A 20,951-nucleotide genomic window follows, 5' to 3' on the forward strand; every position below is an offset into this window, starting at 1 on the left:
AATGATTGTGGGAAAAATTATGTACACTTACTTCACTATAAGCAGTCACTCTTTTATAATATAGAACAGTGGTCACGGATTGATATGGTAGAGTATACTTCAAAATAATGTAAAAAAAGGATTCTACACAATGACGTTATTCCTCCTAACAGGTTAGCCAATGAATAGTGAATTCATCACATCCAGGAATTTTTCAAGGTTTCAAGAAGTATGATCATCTGCAACAACTTCTACCAGAAACATCCCAGTTCCTATCTTCATACATGGAAAAACTAAGCCACCTAACTACAGTTATTGTGCCATATGACATAAAAAGCAGTGGTTGAATTTCCATTAACATACATATTTGTTCACAGTTGTCTGCAGCAACAATGTGGAGCCTTTTTGCTGTTGATATGAAGTATGCTTTAGAAGAACATGAGCAGCACCGCCTTTGCAAATCATCAGCATACATGAACTTACACTTCAAAGTGAAGTGGTTACACACTAATTATGTGAAGGATGTGCCTCCATATAAAGGATCAGTTCCAGAGTATCCAGCGTAAGTACATGATACATTATTTGTAGCAGTAAAATGACAGAAATATTTAAGGAAATTCTTTGTGAAGTGCTTTTATAGGTCTTCAGTAGGTAAAGTGCTAACTTATAATATCCAGTGCATTCTCATCAAAGTTGCCAAAGGTGGCAGAAATGTGTGCGTTGGGTGTGCTTGCTTGTGTGAATGAAAATCTGTGTGTGTATTTCCTTTTCTGATGAAGGCTATGACTGAAAGCTATTGTGTAAGTGTCTTTCTGTTATGCCTGTCTGCAACTTAACGTATCATCTTTATGGTAAGTATCAGTCTATCTTTTGCTTAAATTGTTCATATTCCAACCTGGAGTTCCCATATTTTAAAATGCTAACTTAAATGTCATAGAATGGCTTGCACCCAAAACAAGTATAGGAAAAAGAAATACCCAAAAATGATCAATGAAGATTAATTTTAAGAATGTTGAGTTCTTTTAAGTGATCCATAGAGGTTAGTCTGAAATGAAATAGGAAAGTCACTCAATACTCTGATAAAGCAGTCTGTTCTCTCCAACCTGTGACAGAGGGTCCTGAATGACTTTTCAGTTTTATCTCTGAATAAGCTCATTTCTCCCATGTTTTCCTCTCTTACACAAGACAAAGGAATCCACACTTCTGAAAGCTAGCATTTGTGCCTCATATTGTTTCTGTCTTGTCTGTTCCCACCCCGTGAGTAAACTGTTTTCCATGTGCATTTGCTTGTAAGTGTACAATCAGTTCTATTACACAGATGCTCATGTTCTCTTTTTTGTAAATTGTTGGTTGGGGAAATTATGTGTCATAATTCCATACTTCTACAGTTTTTATTGTGTATTGTAGTCACACGATATTGTGATTGGTTAGATTTAAGTCATGGCAATATTGTTGGTGCCCTGGGGTGTTTGTTATTTGTTTGATGTTGTGGAGGTTTATCATTTAGTTTTTATTATTACTGAATTTTTGTAACAATATTTAGTTACAGTAGCTCAGTGTTCCATTGGAGGTTTTACTGCTGCTGTTTCTTATATGAAAAAAAAAAAAAAACCAATAGGACAAACAGTTTCATAGAAGGACTTTCTGCAGTGTTTTACCCTGTGAGAGAGTACACAAGATAGTAAAATTATTCATCATGGTTGCCGTACTGTGCCATTTTCTAGGCTCTACTGATCCAGGTGGGACTAAACAGAACCATCTGTTTACCATCAACTTCTATCTCATAAGTAGTTCACAAACTTATTTTTCATTAATTCTTTGGTTGGATTGATTTTGTGCCTGTTACATTTCCATCTGAATGTTTAGACCACTTTTTATGTAACATGTCCACTGTAGACTGCTCAACAATGTTCAAGGTAAGAGTCCTGATGCAACATGAAAGTAAAACACCACTGGTTTAGTGCAGGTGCTTTGCTAATATTTTCAGAGTTGACTTGTGTGAGATAATACAAGGTGTGTTTTTTAGTAAGGTCTGTTTGAACATAAGAACACAATGAAAGATTATTTCAAAAAAGTAAATTTGTTTGCATGAAGTACATACCTCACTCTGTTTTTCAACATAGTTGCCAAGTTTGTTCAAATATGTATCATACCTCTCAACCAATTTTAATATACCCTCTTCTTAAAAACTTGCCTCCTGCTCTGATAACCAAGAAGTCACTGCCGTTTTCATGTCATCATCATTATTGTAACGGTTGCCACTGAGGTGTTCTTTGAAGTGGAGGAACAGATGATAATTGCTCAGCACAAGGTCAGGAGTGTAGGGTGGGTGGTCTGAAACTTTTCAGTCAAAACTGTCCAGTAAATCGCGGGTCTGACCTGCAGCGTGAGGTCTTGCATTGTCATGGAGAAGGACAATTCCCTTTGTTAGCATGCCATTTTGTTTTGAATTACTCTGTGTAGCTTTCTCAGGGTTTGGCAGTATGCTTCTGCATTGATAGTGGTTCATCATTGCGTGAAGTTGACCAACCTAACACCATGCTTATCCCAAAACATCAACACCATGATTTTACACTGGGACAGTGTCAGTTTGCCCTTCACCTTTACAGGTGAGGGTGTGTGTCTCCATTCCATGCTCTGTTGCTTGGATTCAGGTGTGATATGTGAAACCCATGTTTCATCTCCAGTTATGATCTGACCTAAGAAACCATCATCTTCTTCATGCTAATGAGTCAAGAACTTCATCACACACTCAAATCTTTGGTTATTGTGCTCCTCTGTTAGGAGTTTCGGGACCCAACGGGAGCATGGTTTCCTAAACTTTAGGAGTTCAGAAACAATGTTGTAAAGTATTGATCTCAACACATAAGGAAATTCATTTGAGAGACCTGTTATTGTGAAGTGCCTTTTCTCACAAATCCTCACTTCAACTGAAGCCACCAAATCATCTGTAATTAAAGAAGGGTGACCAGAGCGGACCTCATCATGGACCTTGTCATGGCCGTCTTTGAATTCTCATACCCACATACGCACTTTGCTTCCACTCATAACAGTATCATCATACAATTCACAAATCTGTTGATGAATTTCTGCAGCAGACAGTTTCCTTGCTGACAAAAACCGTATCACTGAGCGAACAACACACGCTCTGGGCGAGTTGATAGTCTTAAACATTTTTAAAGCACAGATCAGAACCGTACATGTTAGCAGAAGAGCTAAAACTGAGCACAGTTGTTCCTGAGGCTTGCTGATACACGATGCAGGTGCTCATTGCAGTGTCTGTGTCTGTGTATGTGCGGATGGATATGTGTGTGTGTGCGAGTGTATACCTGTCCTTTTTTCCCCTTAAGGTAAGTCTTTCTGCTGCTGGGATTGGAATGACTCCTTACCCTCTCCTTTAAAACCCACTTCCTAAAATCCTGCCCTGAAATGAGGTGTATGTGCTGATGGATATGTGTGTGTGTGCGAGTGAACACCTGTCCTTTTTTCCCCATAAGGTAAGTCTTTCCACTCCCGGGATTGGAATGACTCCTTACCCTCTCCCTTAAAACCCACATCCTTTCATCTTTCCCTCTCCTTCCCTCTTTCCTGAAGAAGCAACTGTCGGTTGCGAAAGCTAGAAATTCTGTGTGTGTGTTTGTGTGTTTTGTTTTTAATATATTTTTCCCATGTGGAACTTTCTTTTTATTATATATATATATATATATATATATATATATATATATATATATATATATATATATATATATATATATATATATATATATATATAAAAATATGATGATGTAAATAAAACAGAAAGAAACTTCCACATGGGAAAAATATATTAAAAACAAAGATTCCAAGACTTACCAAGCGGGAAAGCGCCGGCAGACAGGCACATGAACAAAACACACAAACACATACACAGAATTACGAGCTTTCGCAACTGGCAGTTGCTTCGTCAGGAAGGAAGGAAGGAGAGGGAAAAATGAAAGGATGTGGGTTTTAAGGGAGAGGGTAAGGAGTCATTCCAATCCCGGGAGCGGAAAGACTTCCCTTAGGGGAAAAAAAGGACAGATGTACACTCGCACACACACACACACACACATATCCATCCGCACATACACAGACACAAGCAGACATATTTAAAGGCAAAGAGTAAGGGCAGAGATGTCAGTCGAGGTGGAAGTACAGTGGCAAAGAAGTTTTTGCCTTTATATATATATATATATATATATATATATATATATATATATATATGCCTAAACACACACACAGAATTACTAGCTTTCACAACCGATGGTTGCTTCTTCAGGAAGGAGAGGGACAGACGAAAGGATGTGGGTTTTAAGGGAGAGGGTAAGGAGTCATTCCAATCCCGGGGGTGGAAAGACTTCCCTTAGGGGAAAAAAAGGACAGGTGTACACTCGCGCACACACACACACACACACACACACACACACACACACACACACACACACACACACACACACATATCCATCAGCACATACACAGACACAAGCAGACATTTGTAAAGGCAAAGAGTAAGGGCAGAGATGTCAGTCGAGGCAGAAGTACAGAGGCAAAGAAGTTGTTGAAAGACAGGTGAGGTATGAGCGGCGGGAACTTGAAATTAGCGGAGGTTGAGGCCTGGTGGATATCGAGAAGAGAGGATATACTGAAGGGCGAGTTCCCATCTCCGGAGTTTGGATAGGTTGGTGATGGTGGGAAGTATCCAGATAACTCGGACAGTGTAACACTGTGCCAAGATGTGCTGGCCGTGCATCAAGGCATGTTTAGCCACAGGGTGATCCTCATTACCAACAAACACTGTCTGCCTGTGTCCATTCATGCGAATGGACAGTTTGTTGCTGCTCATTCCCACATAGAAAGCGTCACAGTGCAGGCAGGTCAATTGGTAAATCACGTGGGTGCTTTCACACGTGGCTCTCCCTTTGATCGTGTACACCTTCCGGGTTACAGGACTGGAGTAGGTGGTGGTGGGAGGGTGCATAGGACAGGCTATCCGTGATCTGAAAGCTGACCGATCCATGATCATTCTTCCGGCTGACAAGGGTTCCATGACCGTGGTACTTGATCATCGAGAGTATGTGGCTGAGGGTCTGTGTCAGCTTTGAGACAACTATACATACAAAGTTTGCCAAGGTAACCCCATTCCTGATGTCCAGGCGGAGCTTCAAGGAATCCTCAGAACCTTAGGCCCCCTACAAAACCTTTCACCTGACTCCATCAAACTCCTGACCCCACCGACACCTCGCACTCCTACCTTCTACCTACTTCCTAAAATTCACAAACCCAAACATCCTGGCCGCCCCATTGTAGCTGGTTACCAAGCCCCCACAGAACATATCTCTGCCTACGTAGATCAACACCTTCAACCCATTACATGCAGTCTCCCATCCTTAATCAAAGACACCAACCACTTTCTGGAACGCCTGGAATCCGTACCCAGTATGTTACCCCCGGAAACCATCCTTGTAACCATTGATACCACTTCCCTATACACAAATTCCCGCACATCCAGGGCCTCGCTGCAATGGAGCACTTCCTTTAATGCCGATCACCTGCCACCCTACCCAAAACCTCTTTCCTCGTGACCTTAGCCAGCTTCATCCTGACCCACAATTTCTTCACTTTTGAAGGCCAGACATACCAACAATTAAACGGAACAGCCATTGGTACCAGGATGGCCCCCTCGTATGCCAACCTATTTATGGGTCATTTAGAGGAAGCCTTCTTGGTTACCCAAGCGTGCCAACCCAAAGTTTGGTACAGATTTATTGATGACATCTTCATGATCTGGACTCACAGTGAAGAACAACTCCAGAATTTCCTCTCCAACCTCAACTCCTTTGGTTCCATCAGATTCACCTGGTCCTACTCCAAATCCCATGCCACTTTCCTTGATGTTGACCTCCATCTGTCCATCCGTCCACATCAAACCCACCAACAAGCAACAGTACCTCCATTATGACAGCTGCCACCGATTCCATATCAAACGGTCCCTTCCCTACAGCCTAGGCCTTCGTGGCAAACGAATCTGCTCCATTCCTGAATCCCTGGACCATTACACCAACAACCTGAAAACAGCTTTCGCATCTCGCAACTACCCTCCCGACCTAGTACAGAAGCAGATAACCAGAGCCACTTCCTCATCCCCTCAAACCAAGAACCTCTCACAGAAGTACCCCAAAAGTGCCCCACTTGTGACAGGATACTTCCCGGGACTGGATCAGACTCTGAATGTGGCTCTCCAGCAGGGATATGACTTCCTAAAATCCTCCCCCTAAATGAGATCCATCCTTCATGAAATCCTCCTCACTCCACCAAGAGTGTCTTTCCGCCGTCCACCAAACCTTCGTAACCTCTTGGTTCATCCCTATGAAATCCCCAAAGCACCTTCCCTACCCTCTGGCTCCTACCATTGCAACCGCTCCCAGTGTAAAACCTGTCCTATGCACCCTCCCACCACCACCTACTCCAGTCCTGTAACCCAGAAGGTGTACACGATCAAAGGCAGAGCCACATGTGAAAGCACCCACGTGATTTACCAATTGACCTGACTACACTGTGACGCTTTCTATGTGGGTATGACCAGCAACAAACTGTCCATTCGTATGAATGGACACAGGCAGACAGTGTTTGTTGGTAATGAGGATCACTCTGTGGCTAAACATGCCTTGGTGCACAGCCAGCACATCTTGGCACAGTGCTACACCGTCCAAGTTATCTGGATATTTCCCACCAACACCAACCTATCCAAACTCCGGAGATGGGAACTTGCCCTTCAATATATCCTCTCTTCTCGTTATCCACCAGGCCTCAATCTCCGCTAATTTCAAGTTGCCGCCACTCATACCTCACCTGTCATTCAACATCATCTTTGCCTCCACACTTCCGCCTTGACTTATATCTCTGCCCATACTCTTTGCCTTTAAATATGTCTGCTTGTGTCTGTGTATGTATGGATGGATATGCGTGTGTGTGTGTGTGTGTGTGTGTGTGTGTGTGTGTGTGTGTGCGCGCGCACTAGTATATACCTATTCCTTTTTTTGCCTTTTTTCCTTTTTTTCCCCTTTTTTCCCTTTCCTTTCCCCTAAGGTAAGTCTTTCCACTCCCGGGATTGGAATGACTCCTTCCCCTCTCCCTTAAAACCCACATCCTTTCATCTTTTCTTTTCCTTCCCTCTTTCCTGACGAAGCAGCCGCCGGTTGCGAAAGCTCAAATTCTGTGTGTGTGTTTGAAAGAAACTTCCACATGGGAAAAATATATTAAAAACAAAGATTCCAAGACTTACCAAGTGGTAAAGTGCCTGCAGACAGGCACAATGAAAAAACACACAAACACACACACAGAATTACTAGCTTTCACAACCGATGGTTGCTTCTTCAGGAAGGAGAGGGAAAGACGAAAGGATGTGGGTTTTAAGGGAGAGAGTAAGGAGTCATTCCAATCCCAGGAGCGGAAAGACTTCCCTTAGGGGGAAAAAAAGGACAGGTATACACTCGCACACACGCACATATCCATCCGCACATACACAGACACAAGCAGACATTTGTAAAGGCAAAGAGTTCGGGCCCAAATTATTGTAATTGTGATTTATTATTGTTCTGGGGGCAGTGGTGAAGGCTTGGTGATGTAAAGGAGGTTGGCCAAGCTGAGTTTGTAGGAGAGCAGTGGTGGCTGATGATGTTGCTGTGTGGGAGGCTGCAGAGGGACAGGAAGCGAAACATCAAGGTTGAATTCGTTTAGACAAGTTGGGACAGCTTTCTGAGATGATGTCTGACATGTTTTTACAGTTTGAAGTTGGTTTGGCAGATGATATCATACAAGGACACATGAGGACCAGATATCTGCATGATTTTGTAGAAGGAGAGAAGTCTTGTGGAGTTGGAATTGCTTGACAAGGCATATAGGTCACAGGTTGGGTGGGTAAATGCAACAGATTGTTGTACTTGAAACTGTAAAAGAGGCTGGTTTAGAGTGAGATTTCATCCAGAAACAGTAATTTTCAGTGTTAGGCCTTTTGGAGTAATTCCAAGGCACTTGCAGGTTTTACTTTAAATGGCTCTGAGCACTATGGGACTTAACATCTGTGGTCATCAGTCCCCTATAACTTAGAACTACTTAAACCTAACTAACCTAAGGACAGCACCCCTCACCCAGTCATCACGAGGCAGAGAACTTGCAGGTTTCAAGAGACAGAATGTACTTCCTTAGTTCTGATAATGCAAAAGCATGTTTTCAAAAAGAATGGATGTAATATGTTATGAGGTTCATCATAGCAAGAGAAGAGAGTTTGGAGCATTAGAGGTGGTGGGAGTGGCAAAAAAGAAAAGCAGAGGGTGGCAAAAGATAGCAAAATGGAAGAAAAGCAAGGTAAAAGATCAGAAAAATTCACACGAAAATCATGAGAACAGACAGTGGTTAACAAGAGGTAATGCGTATGTGAGAATTTCTTGTCAGAAAAGTCACCTACATGGTACAAAAAAGATTGGAGAAAAGTCTTTAGGGAAAGTCTTGAAAAGAGACAACATTTTAAAAACTTGACAAAAAGAAAGAGGAAGTTGTAGGAGAAAATGTAACTGAAAATCTGTGCTAGAAAAGACACTGGAGAAAGTGGTACAGACAAATAAGCGAGTGGACCAACATATAAAGTAGAAAGCAGATGAAACTTTGAACAAGATATATGACAACAAAGACTGATAAGAGGGTTACAGAAGAGGGAATGATGCCCATGCAGGCTAATGTATCAATGAAAATATTCAGTTTTTGACAATGTAATCTAACTGGATAAGTATAAAACTTACTCACCAAGTACTGGCTGGAGACCACACATATATAAAGGTATTACATATGGAAGTGTTTTTAAGCCAGTGCCTCTTCTTCTTTGAGAAGGGTTTGAAGGGAAAGTGAGAGGTGCAAAGGAAAAATGCTGATGAGGTTTAGCATGAAGGGTAGAGTTTGGACATCCTTTCTGCTCACCTTAATCAACTTTATCTTTGATGGGCCGACATACAAACAGATCATGGGTACAATCGTGGGAACAGGGATGGCTCCTTCCTATGCCAACCTTTTCATGCCTTGCTTGAAGAGGGCTTTCTTGGGATCCCTAAGTCTTCAGCCCATGGTGTAGATTAGACACATTGATGATATCTTTGCCATATGGACTCATGGTGAGACTGACCTGTTCAAATTCCTGGAATCTAAATACATTCTCCCAATTAAATTTCACATGGTCATATTCCACATCCCATGCCACTTACCTTGATGTTGATCTCATCCTAACTGAAGGCCAGCCACACACTCCTGTTCACATTAAACCTACTAACAAACAACAGTACTTACATATTAACAGTTGTCATCCTTTCCAGGTCAAACATTCCCTCCCTTACAGCCTTGGCAATCAATTCAGACGTATTTGTTCAGATGCAACTCATTACAGCAATACACCACCATTCCCACCTACACCTTCACTGCTCAAAATTACCCCAACAACCTAGTTCAAAAGTAGATACCCTTGGCCATCACATACAATCCTCGAAGCACTGACTCCTCCAAGAAACAACTTAGGAGTACACCTTTTGTCACGCAGTATTATCCTGGTCTTGAATGAATTAATTAGCTACTTTGACAAGGCCATGACTTCTTAGACTTGTTCCCCAAAATGAGGTACAGCCTCTTTTCCCACCACACCTAGAATAGCTTTTCATTGTCCTGTCAGTGTCTCTAATATCCTTTTAAGGCCCTATACTTCTGCTGCACCTATCTCCCTATTCTATGTCTTCTGCCCTTGTGACTGTCCCAGCTGCAAGACTTTCCCTATGCACCCTCCTACCACCACTTATACCAACCAGCCTTGTAACTGGCAAAACATATACTATCAAAGGGAGAGCCACATGTGAAATGACCAGCTGTTATGTAAATACTTTTCAGCCTTTTACATCATCATGACTACCACCCAGCCATCAGTCAGGATGAGTGGGCATTGGCAGAGGGTGTATACCACAACACACAATATCCTGTTGCAGAGCATTCTCTGCAACATGACTGTTGTAAGCTTGGTGCCTATTTCACTGCACTTGCCATCTGTACTCTTTCCCCAGACACCAGTTTCTCAGAACTCTGCAGGAGGAAACTGGCACTACAATATGTTCTTCATTCCCACCACCCACTTGACCTTAATTTATGTTAATTTCTTCGGTCTCAGCATTTCATCACAATAACTATGTCTTTCTTCATTCAGTATAATTTTTCTAGATATTTCATTTTCTGACCTTTCCAATTTTTGCTGCCCTCTTCACGCCTCTATCAAATACACTGTTATTAACTTGTACACGTTGTTTTCACAGTAATCTGTGTCTTCCACATTATACTATCTTCCACCTCAAGCTCTCAGGTTTTTGTAATAACTTTTATATGTGTGTTCCTGCCACTGCTTGGTGAGTAGAATTTGGGAATCAGCCCAAACCTGATGGTTACTTCTATCATAATTTGTGCATTCTTTTTCTATTCTTAAGAACACACACACACAACCAGACACACACACACACACACACACACACACACACACACACACACACACACACATGGGACAGCATAGTCAACAGGACCAACTGCGGACTATGGTGCAGAGCTGAGTGGAACATCTGAATCAGAGGCTCAGAGGGCTCTGCACTATAAGGTGGTTGGGTTTTGGGTTCCACTGTATAGGTCAGGAGTCCATTACATGCAGGAGGTGGTTACATGGGTAGCAGGGGCTGTGCGTCATGTACTGGGCAGTTTTGTAGGTGATAGGGTCTCGGGGAAACACAAAAAGAGCCCCAGCCTCAAAAGGGTGCAGGCCAAACACCAGAAAAACATAGATACAGGATCCATCCGTATAACATTTGTAAATTGTCATACCTCTATTGGGAAAGTACCGGAGCTTCAAGTACTAATAGAAAACACTGATGCTCAAATTGTTATAGGCACTGAACGCTAGCTAAGGCCTGAGAAAAGTTCAGCCAAAATATTTGTGATGAATGTAATGGTGTTCAGAAAGGATAGGCTAAATGCACTTGATGGTGACATCTTGCAGAGAAATTGAATTAGAAGTTAGTATGGGCAGAGGTCAGTTTTGGCAACCAAAATAAAATAATATTTGGAACCTTCTACCGAGCTCCCAACATAGATGATATAATTGTTGAAATGTTCAAAGAAAACTTGAGTTTAATTTCAAACACATACCCATTATTGTTCATAGTGATTTTAACTCACCCATGAAATGTTGACAAAAATTCATATTTAAATCTGTAGGTATGCATAAAACATCATCCAAAATTGTGCTAAATGCATTCTTTGAAAATTATTTTGAGCAATTGGTTCATAAGCCGACATCAATAGTAAATGAGTAAATGGTTGTGAAAACACCCTCAACATCTTAGCAACAAATAATCCTGAACTAATTACAAGCCTCAAAAAGGATTTGGAGATTAGTGAACACAGGGTTGTTGTAACGAGATTGAATGCTGTAACCCCCAAATCGTCCAAAAAGAAATGAAAAATTTAACTATTTTTAAAAAAAGAAACAGAGGAAAATTCACTTCAGACCTTCCTTAGAGACAATCTCCAATCCTTCCAAATTCATGGTGTTCATGTTGACCAGATATGGCTTGAATTCACAGAAATAGTATTGACAACAGTTGAGAGATTTATAACAAATAAATTAACAAATGATGTAACTGCACCTCCTTGGTACACAAAGTGATTCCGAGCACTGCTGCAGAAACAATTTAAAAAATCATACATAATTTAAATGAATGAAAAATCTCCAAGACTGGCTATCTTTTGGACTTACCACAAATGCAAACAATAGTTTCCACAATGAAACTTTGTCTTGAAACCTGGCAGAAAATATAAAGAGTATCTGGTTGTGTGTAAAGTATGCTAATGGTGATAGCAATGGAAATACTATGGATGACAGTGCTGCCAAAGCAGACCGTCTGAACCCAGCCTTCGAAAATTCTTTCACCAAAGAAGATGAACTACGTATTCTAGAATTTGAATAACAAACAGCTGCCAGCATGAATAACTTAGAAGTAAATATCCTCAGAGTAGTGAAACAACATAAATCACTTCATAAATCAAGTCTTCCTGTCCAGAATATACCAGTCAGCTTTCTTTCAGAGTCTGCTAATCCAATAGCTCTATTCGTAATGATAATATACGACTGCTCACTTGGTGAAGATCCATACCCAAAGACTGGAAATTTTGACAGGCCACATCAGTATTCAAATCCCATACATTAATATCACTATGCTGCAGGATTTTGGAATATATACTGTGTTTGAACATTATGAATTAACTATTGACTCACAGTCAACAATGATTTAGAAAACATCATTCTTGCAAAACACTACTATCTCTTTACTCATATGAAGTGTTGAGTGCTATTTACAAGGGATTCAAATTGATTCTATATTTGTAGATTTCCAAAATGATTTCACATTGCACGTCACAAGTGGCTTGTAGTAAAATTGTGTGCTTATGGAATATCGTCTCAGTTATGTTATGGGATTCATGATTTCATATTGGAGAGGTCACAGTTCATAGTTGATGGAAAGCCATTGAGTCAAACAGAAGAGATTTCTGGTGTTCCCCAAGGTAGTGTTGCAGGTCCTCTGTTGTTCCTCTTGTACATAAAAGATTTAGGAGACACTCTGAACAGCTGGCTTGGTTGTTTGCAGATGATGCTGTAATTTATCATGTAGTAAAGTCATCAGAAGATCAATACAAATTGCAAAACACTTTAGACAAAAATATCTGTATGGTGCAAAAATTGGCAGTTGACTCTAAATAATGAAAAGTGTGAGGTCATACACATGAGTGGTAAAAGGAATCCGCTAAACTTCGGTTACATGATACATCAGTCAAATCTAGAGGCCATAAATTCAATTAATTACCTAGTAATTACAGTTATGAACAACTTAAATTGGAAAGAACACAGAAAAAATGTTGTTGGGAAGGCAAACCAAAGTCTGTGTTTTATTGACAGAACACTTAGAAAATTTAACAAAGCTACTAAAGAGACTTGCTACACTACACTTGCCTCTCCCCTTTATGAGTACTGCTGCATTGGCTGGGATCCTTACCAGAAAGGATTAATGGACTACATCAAGAATGTTCAAATAAGAGCAGCACATTTTGTATTGTTGCTAAATAGGGGAGAGAATGTCACTGACATGATACAGCATTTGGGGCAGACATAATTAAAACAGAGGTATTTTTCATTGTGGTGGAATCTTCTCACCAACTTTGGCCTCCGAATGTGAAAATGTTCTGTTGACACCAATCTACATAGGCAGGAACAATCATCATAATAAAATAAGTAAATTTGAGCTTTCACAGAAAGGTATAGGTGTTGATTTTTTCCGCACACTGTTCAAGATTGGAATAATAGAAAATTATTGTGAAGGTTGTTCAATGAACCATCTGCCAGGCACTTAGGTTTGCAGAGTATCCTTGTAGATGTAGATGTAGATGTGGAGAGGGGGTACAATCTCAGGACTGGGAAGGTAGGATGGGAACTTGTGAAGGTTGGAGTCAGGGAAATTGCAAGAATGATGGAAGTGATGTTAATAGTTCTTAGGTTATCGAAGTGCATCATTCTTGAAAGAATATTTCAATCTGGTGTTTTAACCTTGTTCCTGGAACTGGCTGCACACTGTCAGTTTTAGCAAGGGCGAAGTTGGGGTTTTCTCAGTGGGCTGGCAGAGAATAAACAAAGTTTTATCATGGGGCTAGATAGAAACAAAATATGGGTCGATGGTAAAGGAAGCAGTAGTGTAAATGACTTTTGAAATAAATAATTTCGGTGTTCAGAGTTAGAGATGGTATTCTAACTGTTGTTAAAGTAAAGAGAAAGTGTAAAAAAATAGGGAAGTAATCATGTTTAAACATAGGAAATTTAGATGCTGTGTAGCCGTTTACAGCTAAAGGTACAAAGGAAATACCAGGGTTTGTGCTATGGGTGTAGAAGAGAATGTAAATATGTGTAAGAAAGGACAGAGAATGGATGAATGAACTATGGAAAAAAATAAAGACAATGTCAAAAGTAGTATAATATGAGAAGCGGAAACGAAGTGTGTCAAATCAGCAATAATATTTCTGTACTTTGTGCATTTGTGACACTAATCATTCTTTCATCTCAATTCCTGTCCTGTTACCTCCAGACTGCCAATAATACACTTTGTACATTAACACTGATGAACACTATGACACTGACACCATGTAACACCACCTTTCCCAGTATGCTCCTGAAATATCCTACCCAGCCACATAGTGAAACATAATTTTTTCTCCTTTGAAGGCCACATCTAAAAAAATCTGTAAAATAGCACGATACCCTCCAGTGTAATCCTTTTGATGCACCCCCCCCCCCCCTCTTTGCCCCCGTAGAAGAACCTTTCTAACATATATGTCATCTCATTGTCTCTGTAGAGTTGCACCATGGGAGCAAGGAGATGATGTTGTTTGGTGGCCAGTATCCTCTTTCTATAACACAAACTGCACTCATAGATTAACTGGTTTCTTTATTCATAAGTATGAAAAGTTTACTTAACTCAAGATATTCATTATGTTGTATATGATACACATTTTCCTCACTGCTGGTGAACAAGAAAGTCTGCTATGTACACTTCTATGCTTGCTATGTGCTGCCCGTCTCTGAGTTAGTGGTGGAGCTAACTACTGCAATTTCCACTGTGTGTGGCTGATGACTCTGGAACTTACTTGGTGCAATTGCTTGCGACAGACTTGAACTAACTCACCTTCTGGTCCGCAGCAATGATCTAAATACTGGCGGCTGAGAGGGCATTGGTGGCGCCTTCCCTGCGAGTCTGCTGTTGGCCTCTATCTATCTATCTGGCACCAGCTTACACCAGCACACTAACCATCTTACATCTTTAACAACTTGTCTGGTGCAGATTAATTGATGTATCTTTATGATCTGCCTCCACCACAAATATAGCATCTGATCATTCCTCCAGGACTATCTCCACCACACAAATGGCTCCATAAAACGTATAAACAGACCACTGACAGAAACTCTGTAAAGGTAGCTGTGACCCATTTTACATTAAAAAGTCTTTAACCCATAGTTGTAGTACCTGTGGACATGACACCTACAGAAGAAAGCAGTAGTTATCCATATGTGGTGATAACTTTGCCAGAGTGTTACACTGACATAGTATAATGTCCAGCAAAACCAAAACCAGATTTCTCATATCATTATTTCCATACAAATAACTACTGTGAACCAGTCACCAAACAGTTCTCCCCTTTCCATATAATAACATGCAAGCCTTGGAACAGTGAACCATATCCTCTGCTAGAGCTTCGTCTACTTTTAGCCATGCCCCAATATGAAGAATATGCTACCAAAAGCCTGCCCTCATCTCCATTACAGTATTCCATGCCCACCCAGACTACACAGTATTTTAGTATGTCCCTGTGTGACTGCTGCAACCAGTCCTACACCACACAGGTCAGTCTTGTTGATGACACATGGATACTCTTACCTTTCCTTACTGCGGTCTAGTCATAAGCATTTCCTATCCAATCATAGATAGGGCCACATGTGAAAACAGTCACCTCATATATCATTTTAGTCAATTACTGTGCAGGTTTTATGTGGATATAACTATTAGTGAGCTGTCTATCCATGTGAACTGCCACTGTGAAACTGTTACTAAACTGCAAACTCAACTATCTTGCAGTGGAAGATACAGCATACAACAACATCAGTAATTTCAACAGTTGCTTCAGTTCTCATGGAATTTGAACCCTCTAATTTCTGCTGCCTCCAGGCTCCAATCCCCAGAGACAGTGGCCATGTAAGCTGTGTTTCTGGGAATATGTTTTTTATTTTGGAAGAAGGACTTTGTCCAAAAGCTTAATATTTTAGCAGTCGTTTTCATTCAGCCTGTCTTAACTCATCACCTCTTCCTTATGTGTCAAAAATATAGCTTTTATGATCCAGTTAATTGTCCAATATGAATTTTCCAATATTTTATTTCTAGGTGGTTTGAACCATTTGTTATGCAGTGGCTTAATGAGAATGATGATGTATCACTGGAATACCTGCATGGAGCATTTACTAGAGACAAGAAGGATGGTGTAAGTAATATTTTAGTGATTAAAAAAATGTAATAAATTATTTAAAGGGTACTTCACTGATCTTTTTTTACTGATTTCCAGTTCCAGAGAAGCAGTGAACATGCTCTTTTCTCAAATTCAGTTGTTGATGTGTTCACCCAGTTGACGCAGTGCTTTGATGTTGTTTCAAAGCTTGAATGCCCTGATCCTGAGATATGGAAACGCTACATGAAACGTTTTGCCAAGACAATAGTAAAAGTATTGGTAGAGTATGCTGACATCGTCAAAAAGGAGTTTCCTATTCATCTCAAGGAGGAGCGAATAGTAAGATTTAAGTAAATCTGTAGGAAAGCCAATGTTTTTTTATGAAAATTTGTGTATTTTTTTTCATACCTGTGAAATATTTTCAATTTCACTAATTGGTCAGTATTGGTGCTAAAAGGATAGCAGCTGCTGTATTCTCAGCTCTCTGGTAAAACAATTTCTGTATTTTTATTTTCTTATTATAGTTACCTGAATCTGCCAAGCACTGACCAATACATTATTGTTTTATTTTGCAAATTTTTCTCTCAGCTTGAGATATTAAGGTACATAGTTATTATCTGAGGAAGCAAACCTTGTAGGTGGAAAATCTTGTTATGAAACTGAAGGCACCTTGCAACATTCTGAGATTCACAGTAGTTACAGCTGCTACTGTTACTGTAAATTAACTTTGGAATCATTTTTAACTGTAATGAAATTTCATTCCTTTGGCATGGTGGTTGAATAGATAAAATTTGTGCTAGTTTGTGTACCCAGTTTTTCTAGAAAAAGCCAGAAATTTTTGGTTCTTTGTAGGCAGTATATGAGGTTTGCACTCTTACAAGTGAGGGTGGTCAAAATCTCATGTGCCACGGTAGTGACTTGCCTGCAGAACCCTCAAAATTAGCAATTCTCAGGAAATTTCAGCTTACTAGAAAAGACAAAAAATTCTGAGAGGCTCTAGGGGGAATTGAACTTCTCATTGACAAAATAAATGTTTTGAATCATAGTGCTACAGATCACTGGGAGATTCTGCTGTGGAAAATAATTGGTTGTACAAGCAAGTAATAATAGGTGAAGAACAGTATGGAATTGTAATGTTCGTTGCTTGATTGCACCTACCTCTATTGTGCTAACCAACCTCAGTGGTCTTTGTTATTGTCGGTGGGTTCTTGGGCTCCAGGTCTGTTTCCCTCTGCACAATTTCAAGTTTGGTTAAGTGAAATGTGTTCAGGAGAATTTGTCACATAACTGTGAAGCTGTTCTTATTTAGTATTGTAAAAGAATGGAACTACAGGTCAATTTTTGAACATCTATGTTTTGTAGACCAGAACTGAATATTCATGCTTTTGTTTCTTTTTATGAATTCCATGCAGAATAAAACTTTGCCAATTTTTTTACACTGACAGGCTTCAAGTTAATATGAAAAGCATCTGACTTAAAACATGATGCATTGTTACTACTGCACTCTATTGATATTGTATTCCAGTGACAACAGTTTGAAGTGTGTTCCTGCACCACATACTAGATGTTATTGCATAATGACAAGGCATGGCATGGAATGGTGATAAATGATTCTAATGAAGGAATGCACAGAATTGTTGGTACAGTTGTAAATCTTGCCTGAATTTAGAATAATCATTAACAAGTACATGGAAAAAACAACAGAATAAAAAAAGACAGTAAAAAATTATGGAAAATCTTTTATTGACAATTATTTCATAAATGTAACAACACAATTTTGCTCAAAATTCACATATTAAGAAAAACCAGAATGTTCAAAACTGCTTGTGCCATGAGAGTAGATCCAACAAATCAATGTGAATTGTTAAAAGTGATAAAATGTTTGAAAACTAAAATGTCAGCAGGAATAGTTGACATGTCGGTACCTGTCATGATCAGAGCTGCTTCACAGATTGCAAGACCCCTGGTATACATAGAAAACTTATCATTTAATGGAGGAGTGTTTCCTGGAGGGTTGAAAATCCCAAAAGTGAAGCCATTATTTAAAAATGGTGACAAGTATAAGAGTGTAGGTGTGAAGGCAGATTACTCAAATCACAAAATCAGTTTAGTATCAGGTGCAAACATTGTGGAAACAGGAGCACCACAAGGCTGTATTCTAGGTCCCACATTATTTATTGTTCATATAAATGACATTCACACCTCAGACAGTGCAGCCAGTGTAATGCTATTTGCAGATGACAGTAATGTGACAAATACGACAAAGCAATTACTGCATATAACTATGGATCAAATTCTGAACAATGTACACTCATACTTCAATGAAAATAGGTTGACATTAAATCTAAATTAAACAAGTCATATGCTATTTAGGAAAATAGGTCAAAATGTAAATCTAGATGTGATGTCAGATGACAGAGCCATAGGCAGAGTAACATCCACATAATAGCTGGGGATTGTTGTTGATGACAAGTAAAATTTTAATGACCATATCATAAAACCTGCACAGAAACTCAGTTCACCCTGCCTTACTCGTAGAATTATGGCCATTTTTGTATCTCAGGGGGTACCAGGATGTCATACTTCTCTATTTTCAGTCTTTTGCAACATTTCACAGTGACAATACCCAAAACAGCACAGCAGTTCATACTCAGTGAACAAAATGTATACACGCACAAAGGCTTGTGAGTCATATTTACAATAAGCTGCCAGTCTGCATCAAGAATCTACATGATGAAAATAAACGTAAAGCACACTTAAAAAAAAAAAATTCTACTAGAACAATGTTTTGCTAGATAGGTAAGTATGTTGGCCAATAACATTTTTCTGAAAATGTTTATATTAAGGCAAATTTGAAAATACACTTTTTGCCCATTGTCTTTTCATTATATTTGAACATGTAATGGGCAGCTCTTGTCTGATGTAAATTCTTTACTAAATCGTGGGAATTTAAAGAAAACATTTGCTGGTTATGGAGAACTAAAGTAAAGGCCTATGAAAAACAAACTACGAATTTTTAATAAAAGCTCCTATGCACATGAATTTGTATTATCATCTAGTGGATGACATTTTGTTATTGCATTTGTATTATTTTTTCTGTATATCTGTATGTTCCATTTCCTTGAACTGAATTAGCATCACTTTACATACACATTCAGAGATCGTATTGTCTACAGGGGGATGAATAAATATAAAACTAGTGAAGTAAAACTTGCTCACACATACAAATAAAGTTGGTTGAGTGACAGGTAGCCTGTTCCTTCATTTCTGCCGCAATACTCACATTAAGGCAACTGATATTTGATGCACATTTTATGAAGCATTGCAATAAGGGTTTATAGTAGATGTTCTGACACTCTAATAGATTTCATTGTTCAACTTCCCAAAAGAAAAAAATAGTAAAACATATTTTATTTTTCAAACAACCTCAGTCAGGAATAAAAATACAGAGAAACATATACCCTGACAATCGGATGATTGACAAATGAATCAGACTCACAGCAAAATATCATCACACACGGATTTTTCAGTGTAGCCCAGAAGCAAAGTGCCAAGTAGTGCATTTAGATAACTTGACATCACAAATATTAAAGTAAAACTGAAACTGAAAGAAAAACTAATTATTTTGTCTGTATTGAGTATGTTAATCAGGACCCACAACATTGACATCTGATCAAATTGTGGAGAAAAAGTGACCAAATTTGTGTGAGATAAATAATGGATTCTTCCCTAGGACAACACTCTAGCCCAAAATACCCTCTGTGCACAGTCTTTATTTATTTTATCCTTTTCTTTAGAGGTTGGAAAAGGGGGGCAGGGAATGGTTGAGAGGTATTTTTTTGCAGTAATCACAAGGTTTTTCCCATGTGACTATTATCTCCTTTTTATAAAGAAAACTGCATTATACGCAACATGTTTCCAGTCTATGGAAGAGGCGAAAGCAAAAATGGCAGATATATTATTAGGAGTGACAGTGAATGAGCAACAACATTGTTTTGAACAATTAAAAACAGATGTCATACCTTGATAGAGAGGTAATTATAATTAATAAGATGAAAGTTAATTAATTATAACAAGTTTGTAATAACCTGTGTTTGCCAGACTATCTTTTTATTTTATTGTTGTAGGAAAGTTTTGGTAGACTGTAGATACTTTTGAATTAAAGGAGAATACTCATTGAAAAGCAGAAACATTGAGTCATCAATAGGCACACACACACACACACACACAAAAAAAAGAAAACACGCTAGCTTATGTAGGAACCCTTTTTTGAGCTACAGTAAAATACAAACAGAAACACGCACATACACATGGCACTACTCTTGCATGGTACTGCTGGACCAACAGTGTCATTGCTGCATTTCAGAGGACAACTACATAGTGGTGGGTGTTGTGTCAGGTGGGATGAGTAGAGGGAGACAGGTGGGAGGCAGGGAGAGGGATTGGGAGTCGTTGGTTAGTAGCTCAGAGGTAGGCAGCTGGTTTACCAGCCAGGAATGAGGAAGGGAGGGTGGCTAATACACAGGAAAACATCTGATGCACTGTTGTCAAAGCCAGTGGTGAACGAAGTGCACTGAAGGTGTTATTGGAATGTGATTTGGGACTGTGCGACTGGACAGAGGATGGGGAAACTGTTGGATTGAGGGTGCGGGGGCAGTGGGTTACTGGAGATTTAGGCTGGGATCATTATGAGAGCAAATGATGTGTTGCAAGGATAACTCTCCTCTGAATAATTAAAAAAAGCTGATGGTGAGGGAAGGGTATAATGGTACGGGTTGTGAAGCAGCCATTGAAAATGAGTATCTTGTGCTTAGCTGCCTGTTGTGCCACCAGGTAGTCAACTTCAT

General features: G+C 39.5%; 1 protein-coding gene across 1 annotated transcript in view; it reads left to right on the top strand.

Annotated features, from left to right (window-relative positions):
- The window catches only part of LOC126305264 (protein unc-13 homolog C-like), a 1,060,877-nt gene that overhangs the window by 898,785 nt on the left and 141,141 nt on the right, over window positions 1-20,951 (top strand). The window contains exons 21-23 of the mRNA XM_049992034.1: window positions 357-541; window positions 16,044-16,140; window positions 16,222-16,443. Coding sequence (XP_049847991.1) covers window positions 357-541; window positions 16,044-16,140; window positions 16,222-16,443 — 504 coding nt within the window. The remainder of the gene's footprint in view (window positions 1-356; window positions 542-16,043; window positions 16,141-16,221; window positions 16,444-20,951) is intronic.

Source organism: Schistocerca gregaria, unplaced genomic scaffold, assembly GCF_023897955.1.
Source record: "Schistocerca gregaria isolate iqSchGreg1 unplaced genomic scaffold, iqSchGreg1.2 ptg000304l, whole genome shotgun sequence".
Taxonomy (NCBI): domain Eukaryota; kingdom Metazoa; phylum Arthropoda; class Insecta; order Orthoptera; family Acrididae; genus Schistocerca; species Schistocerca gregaria.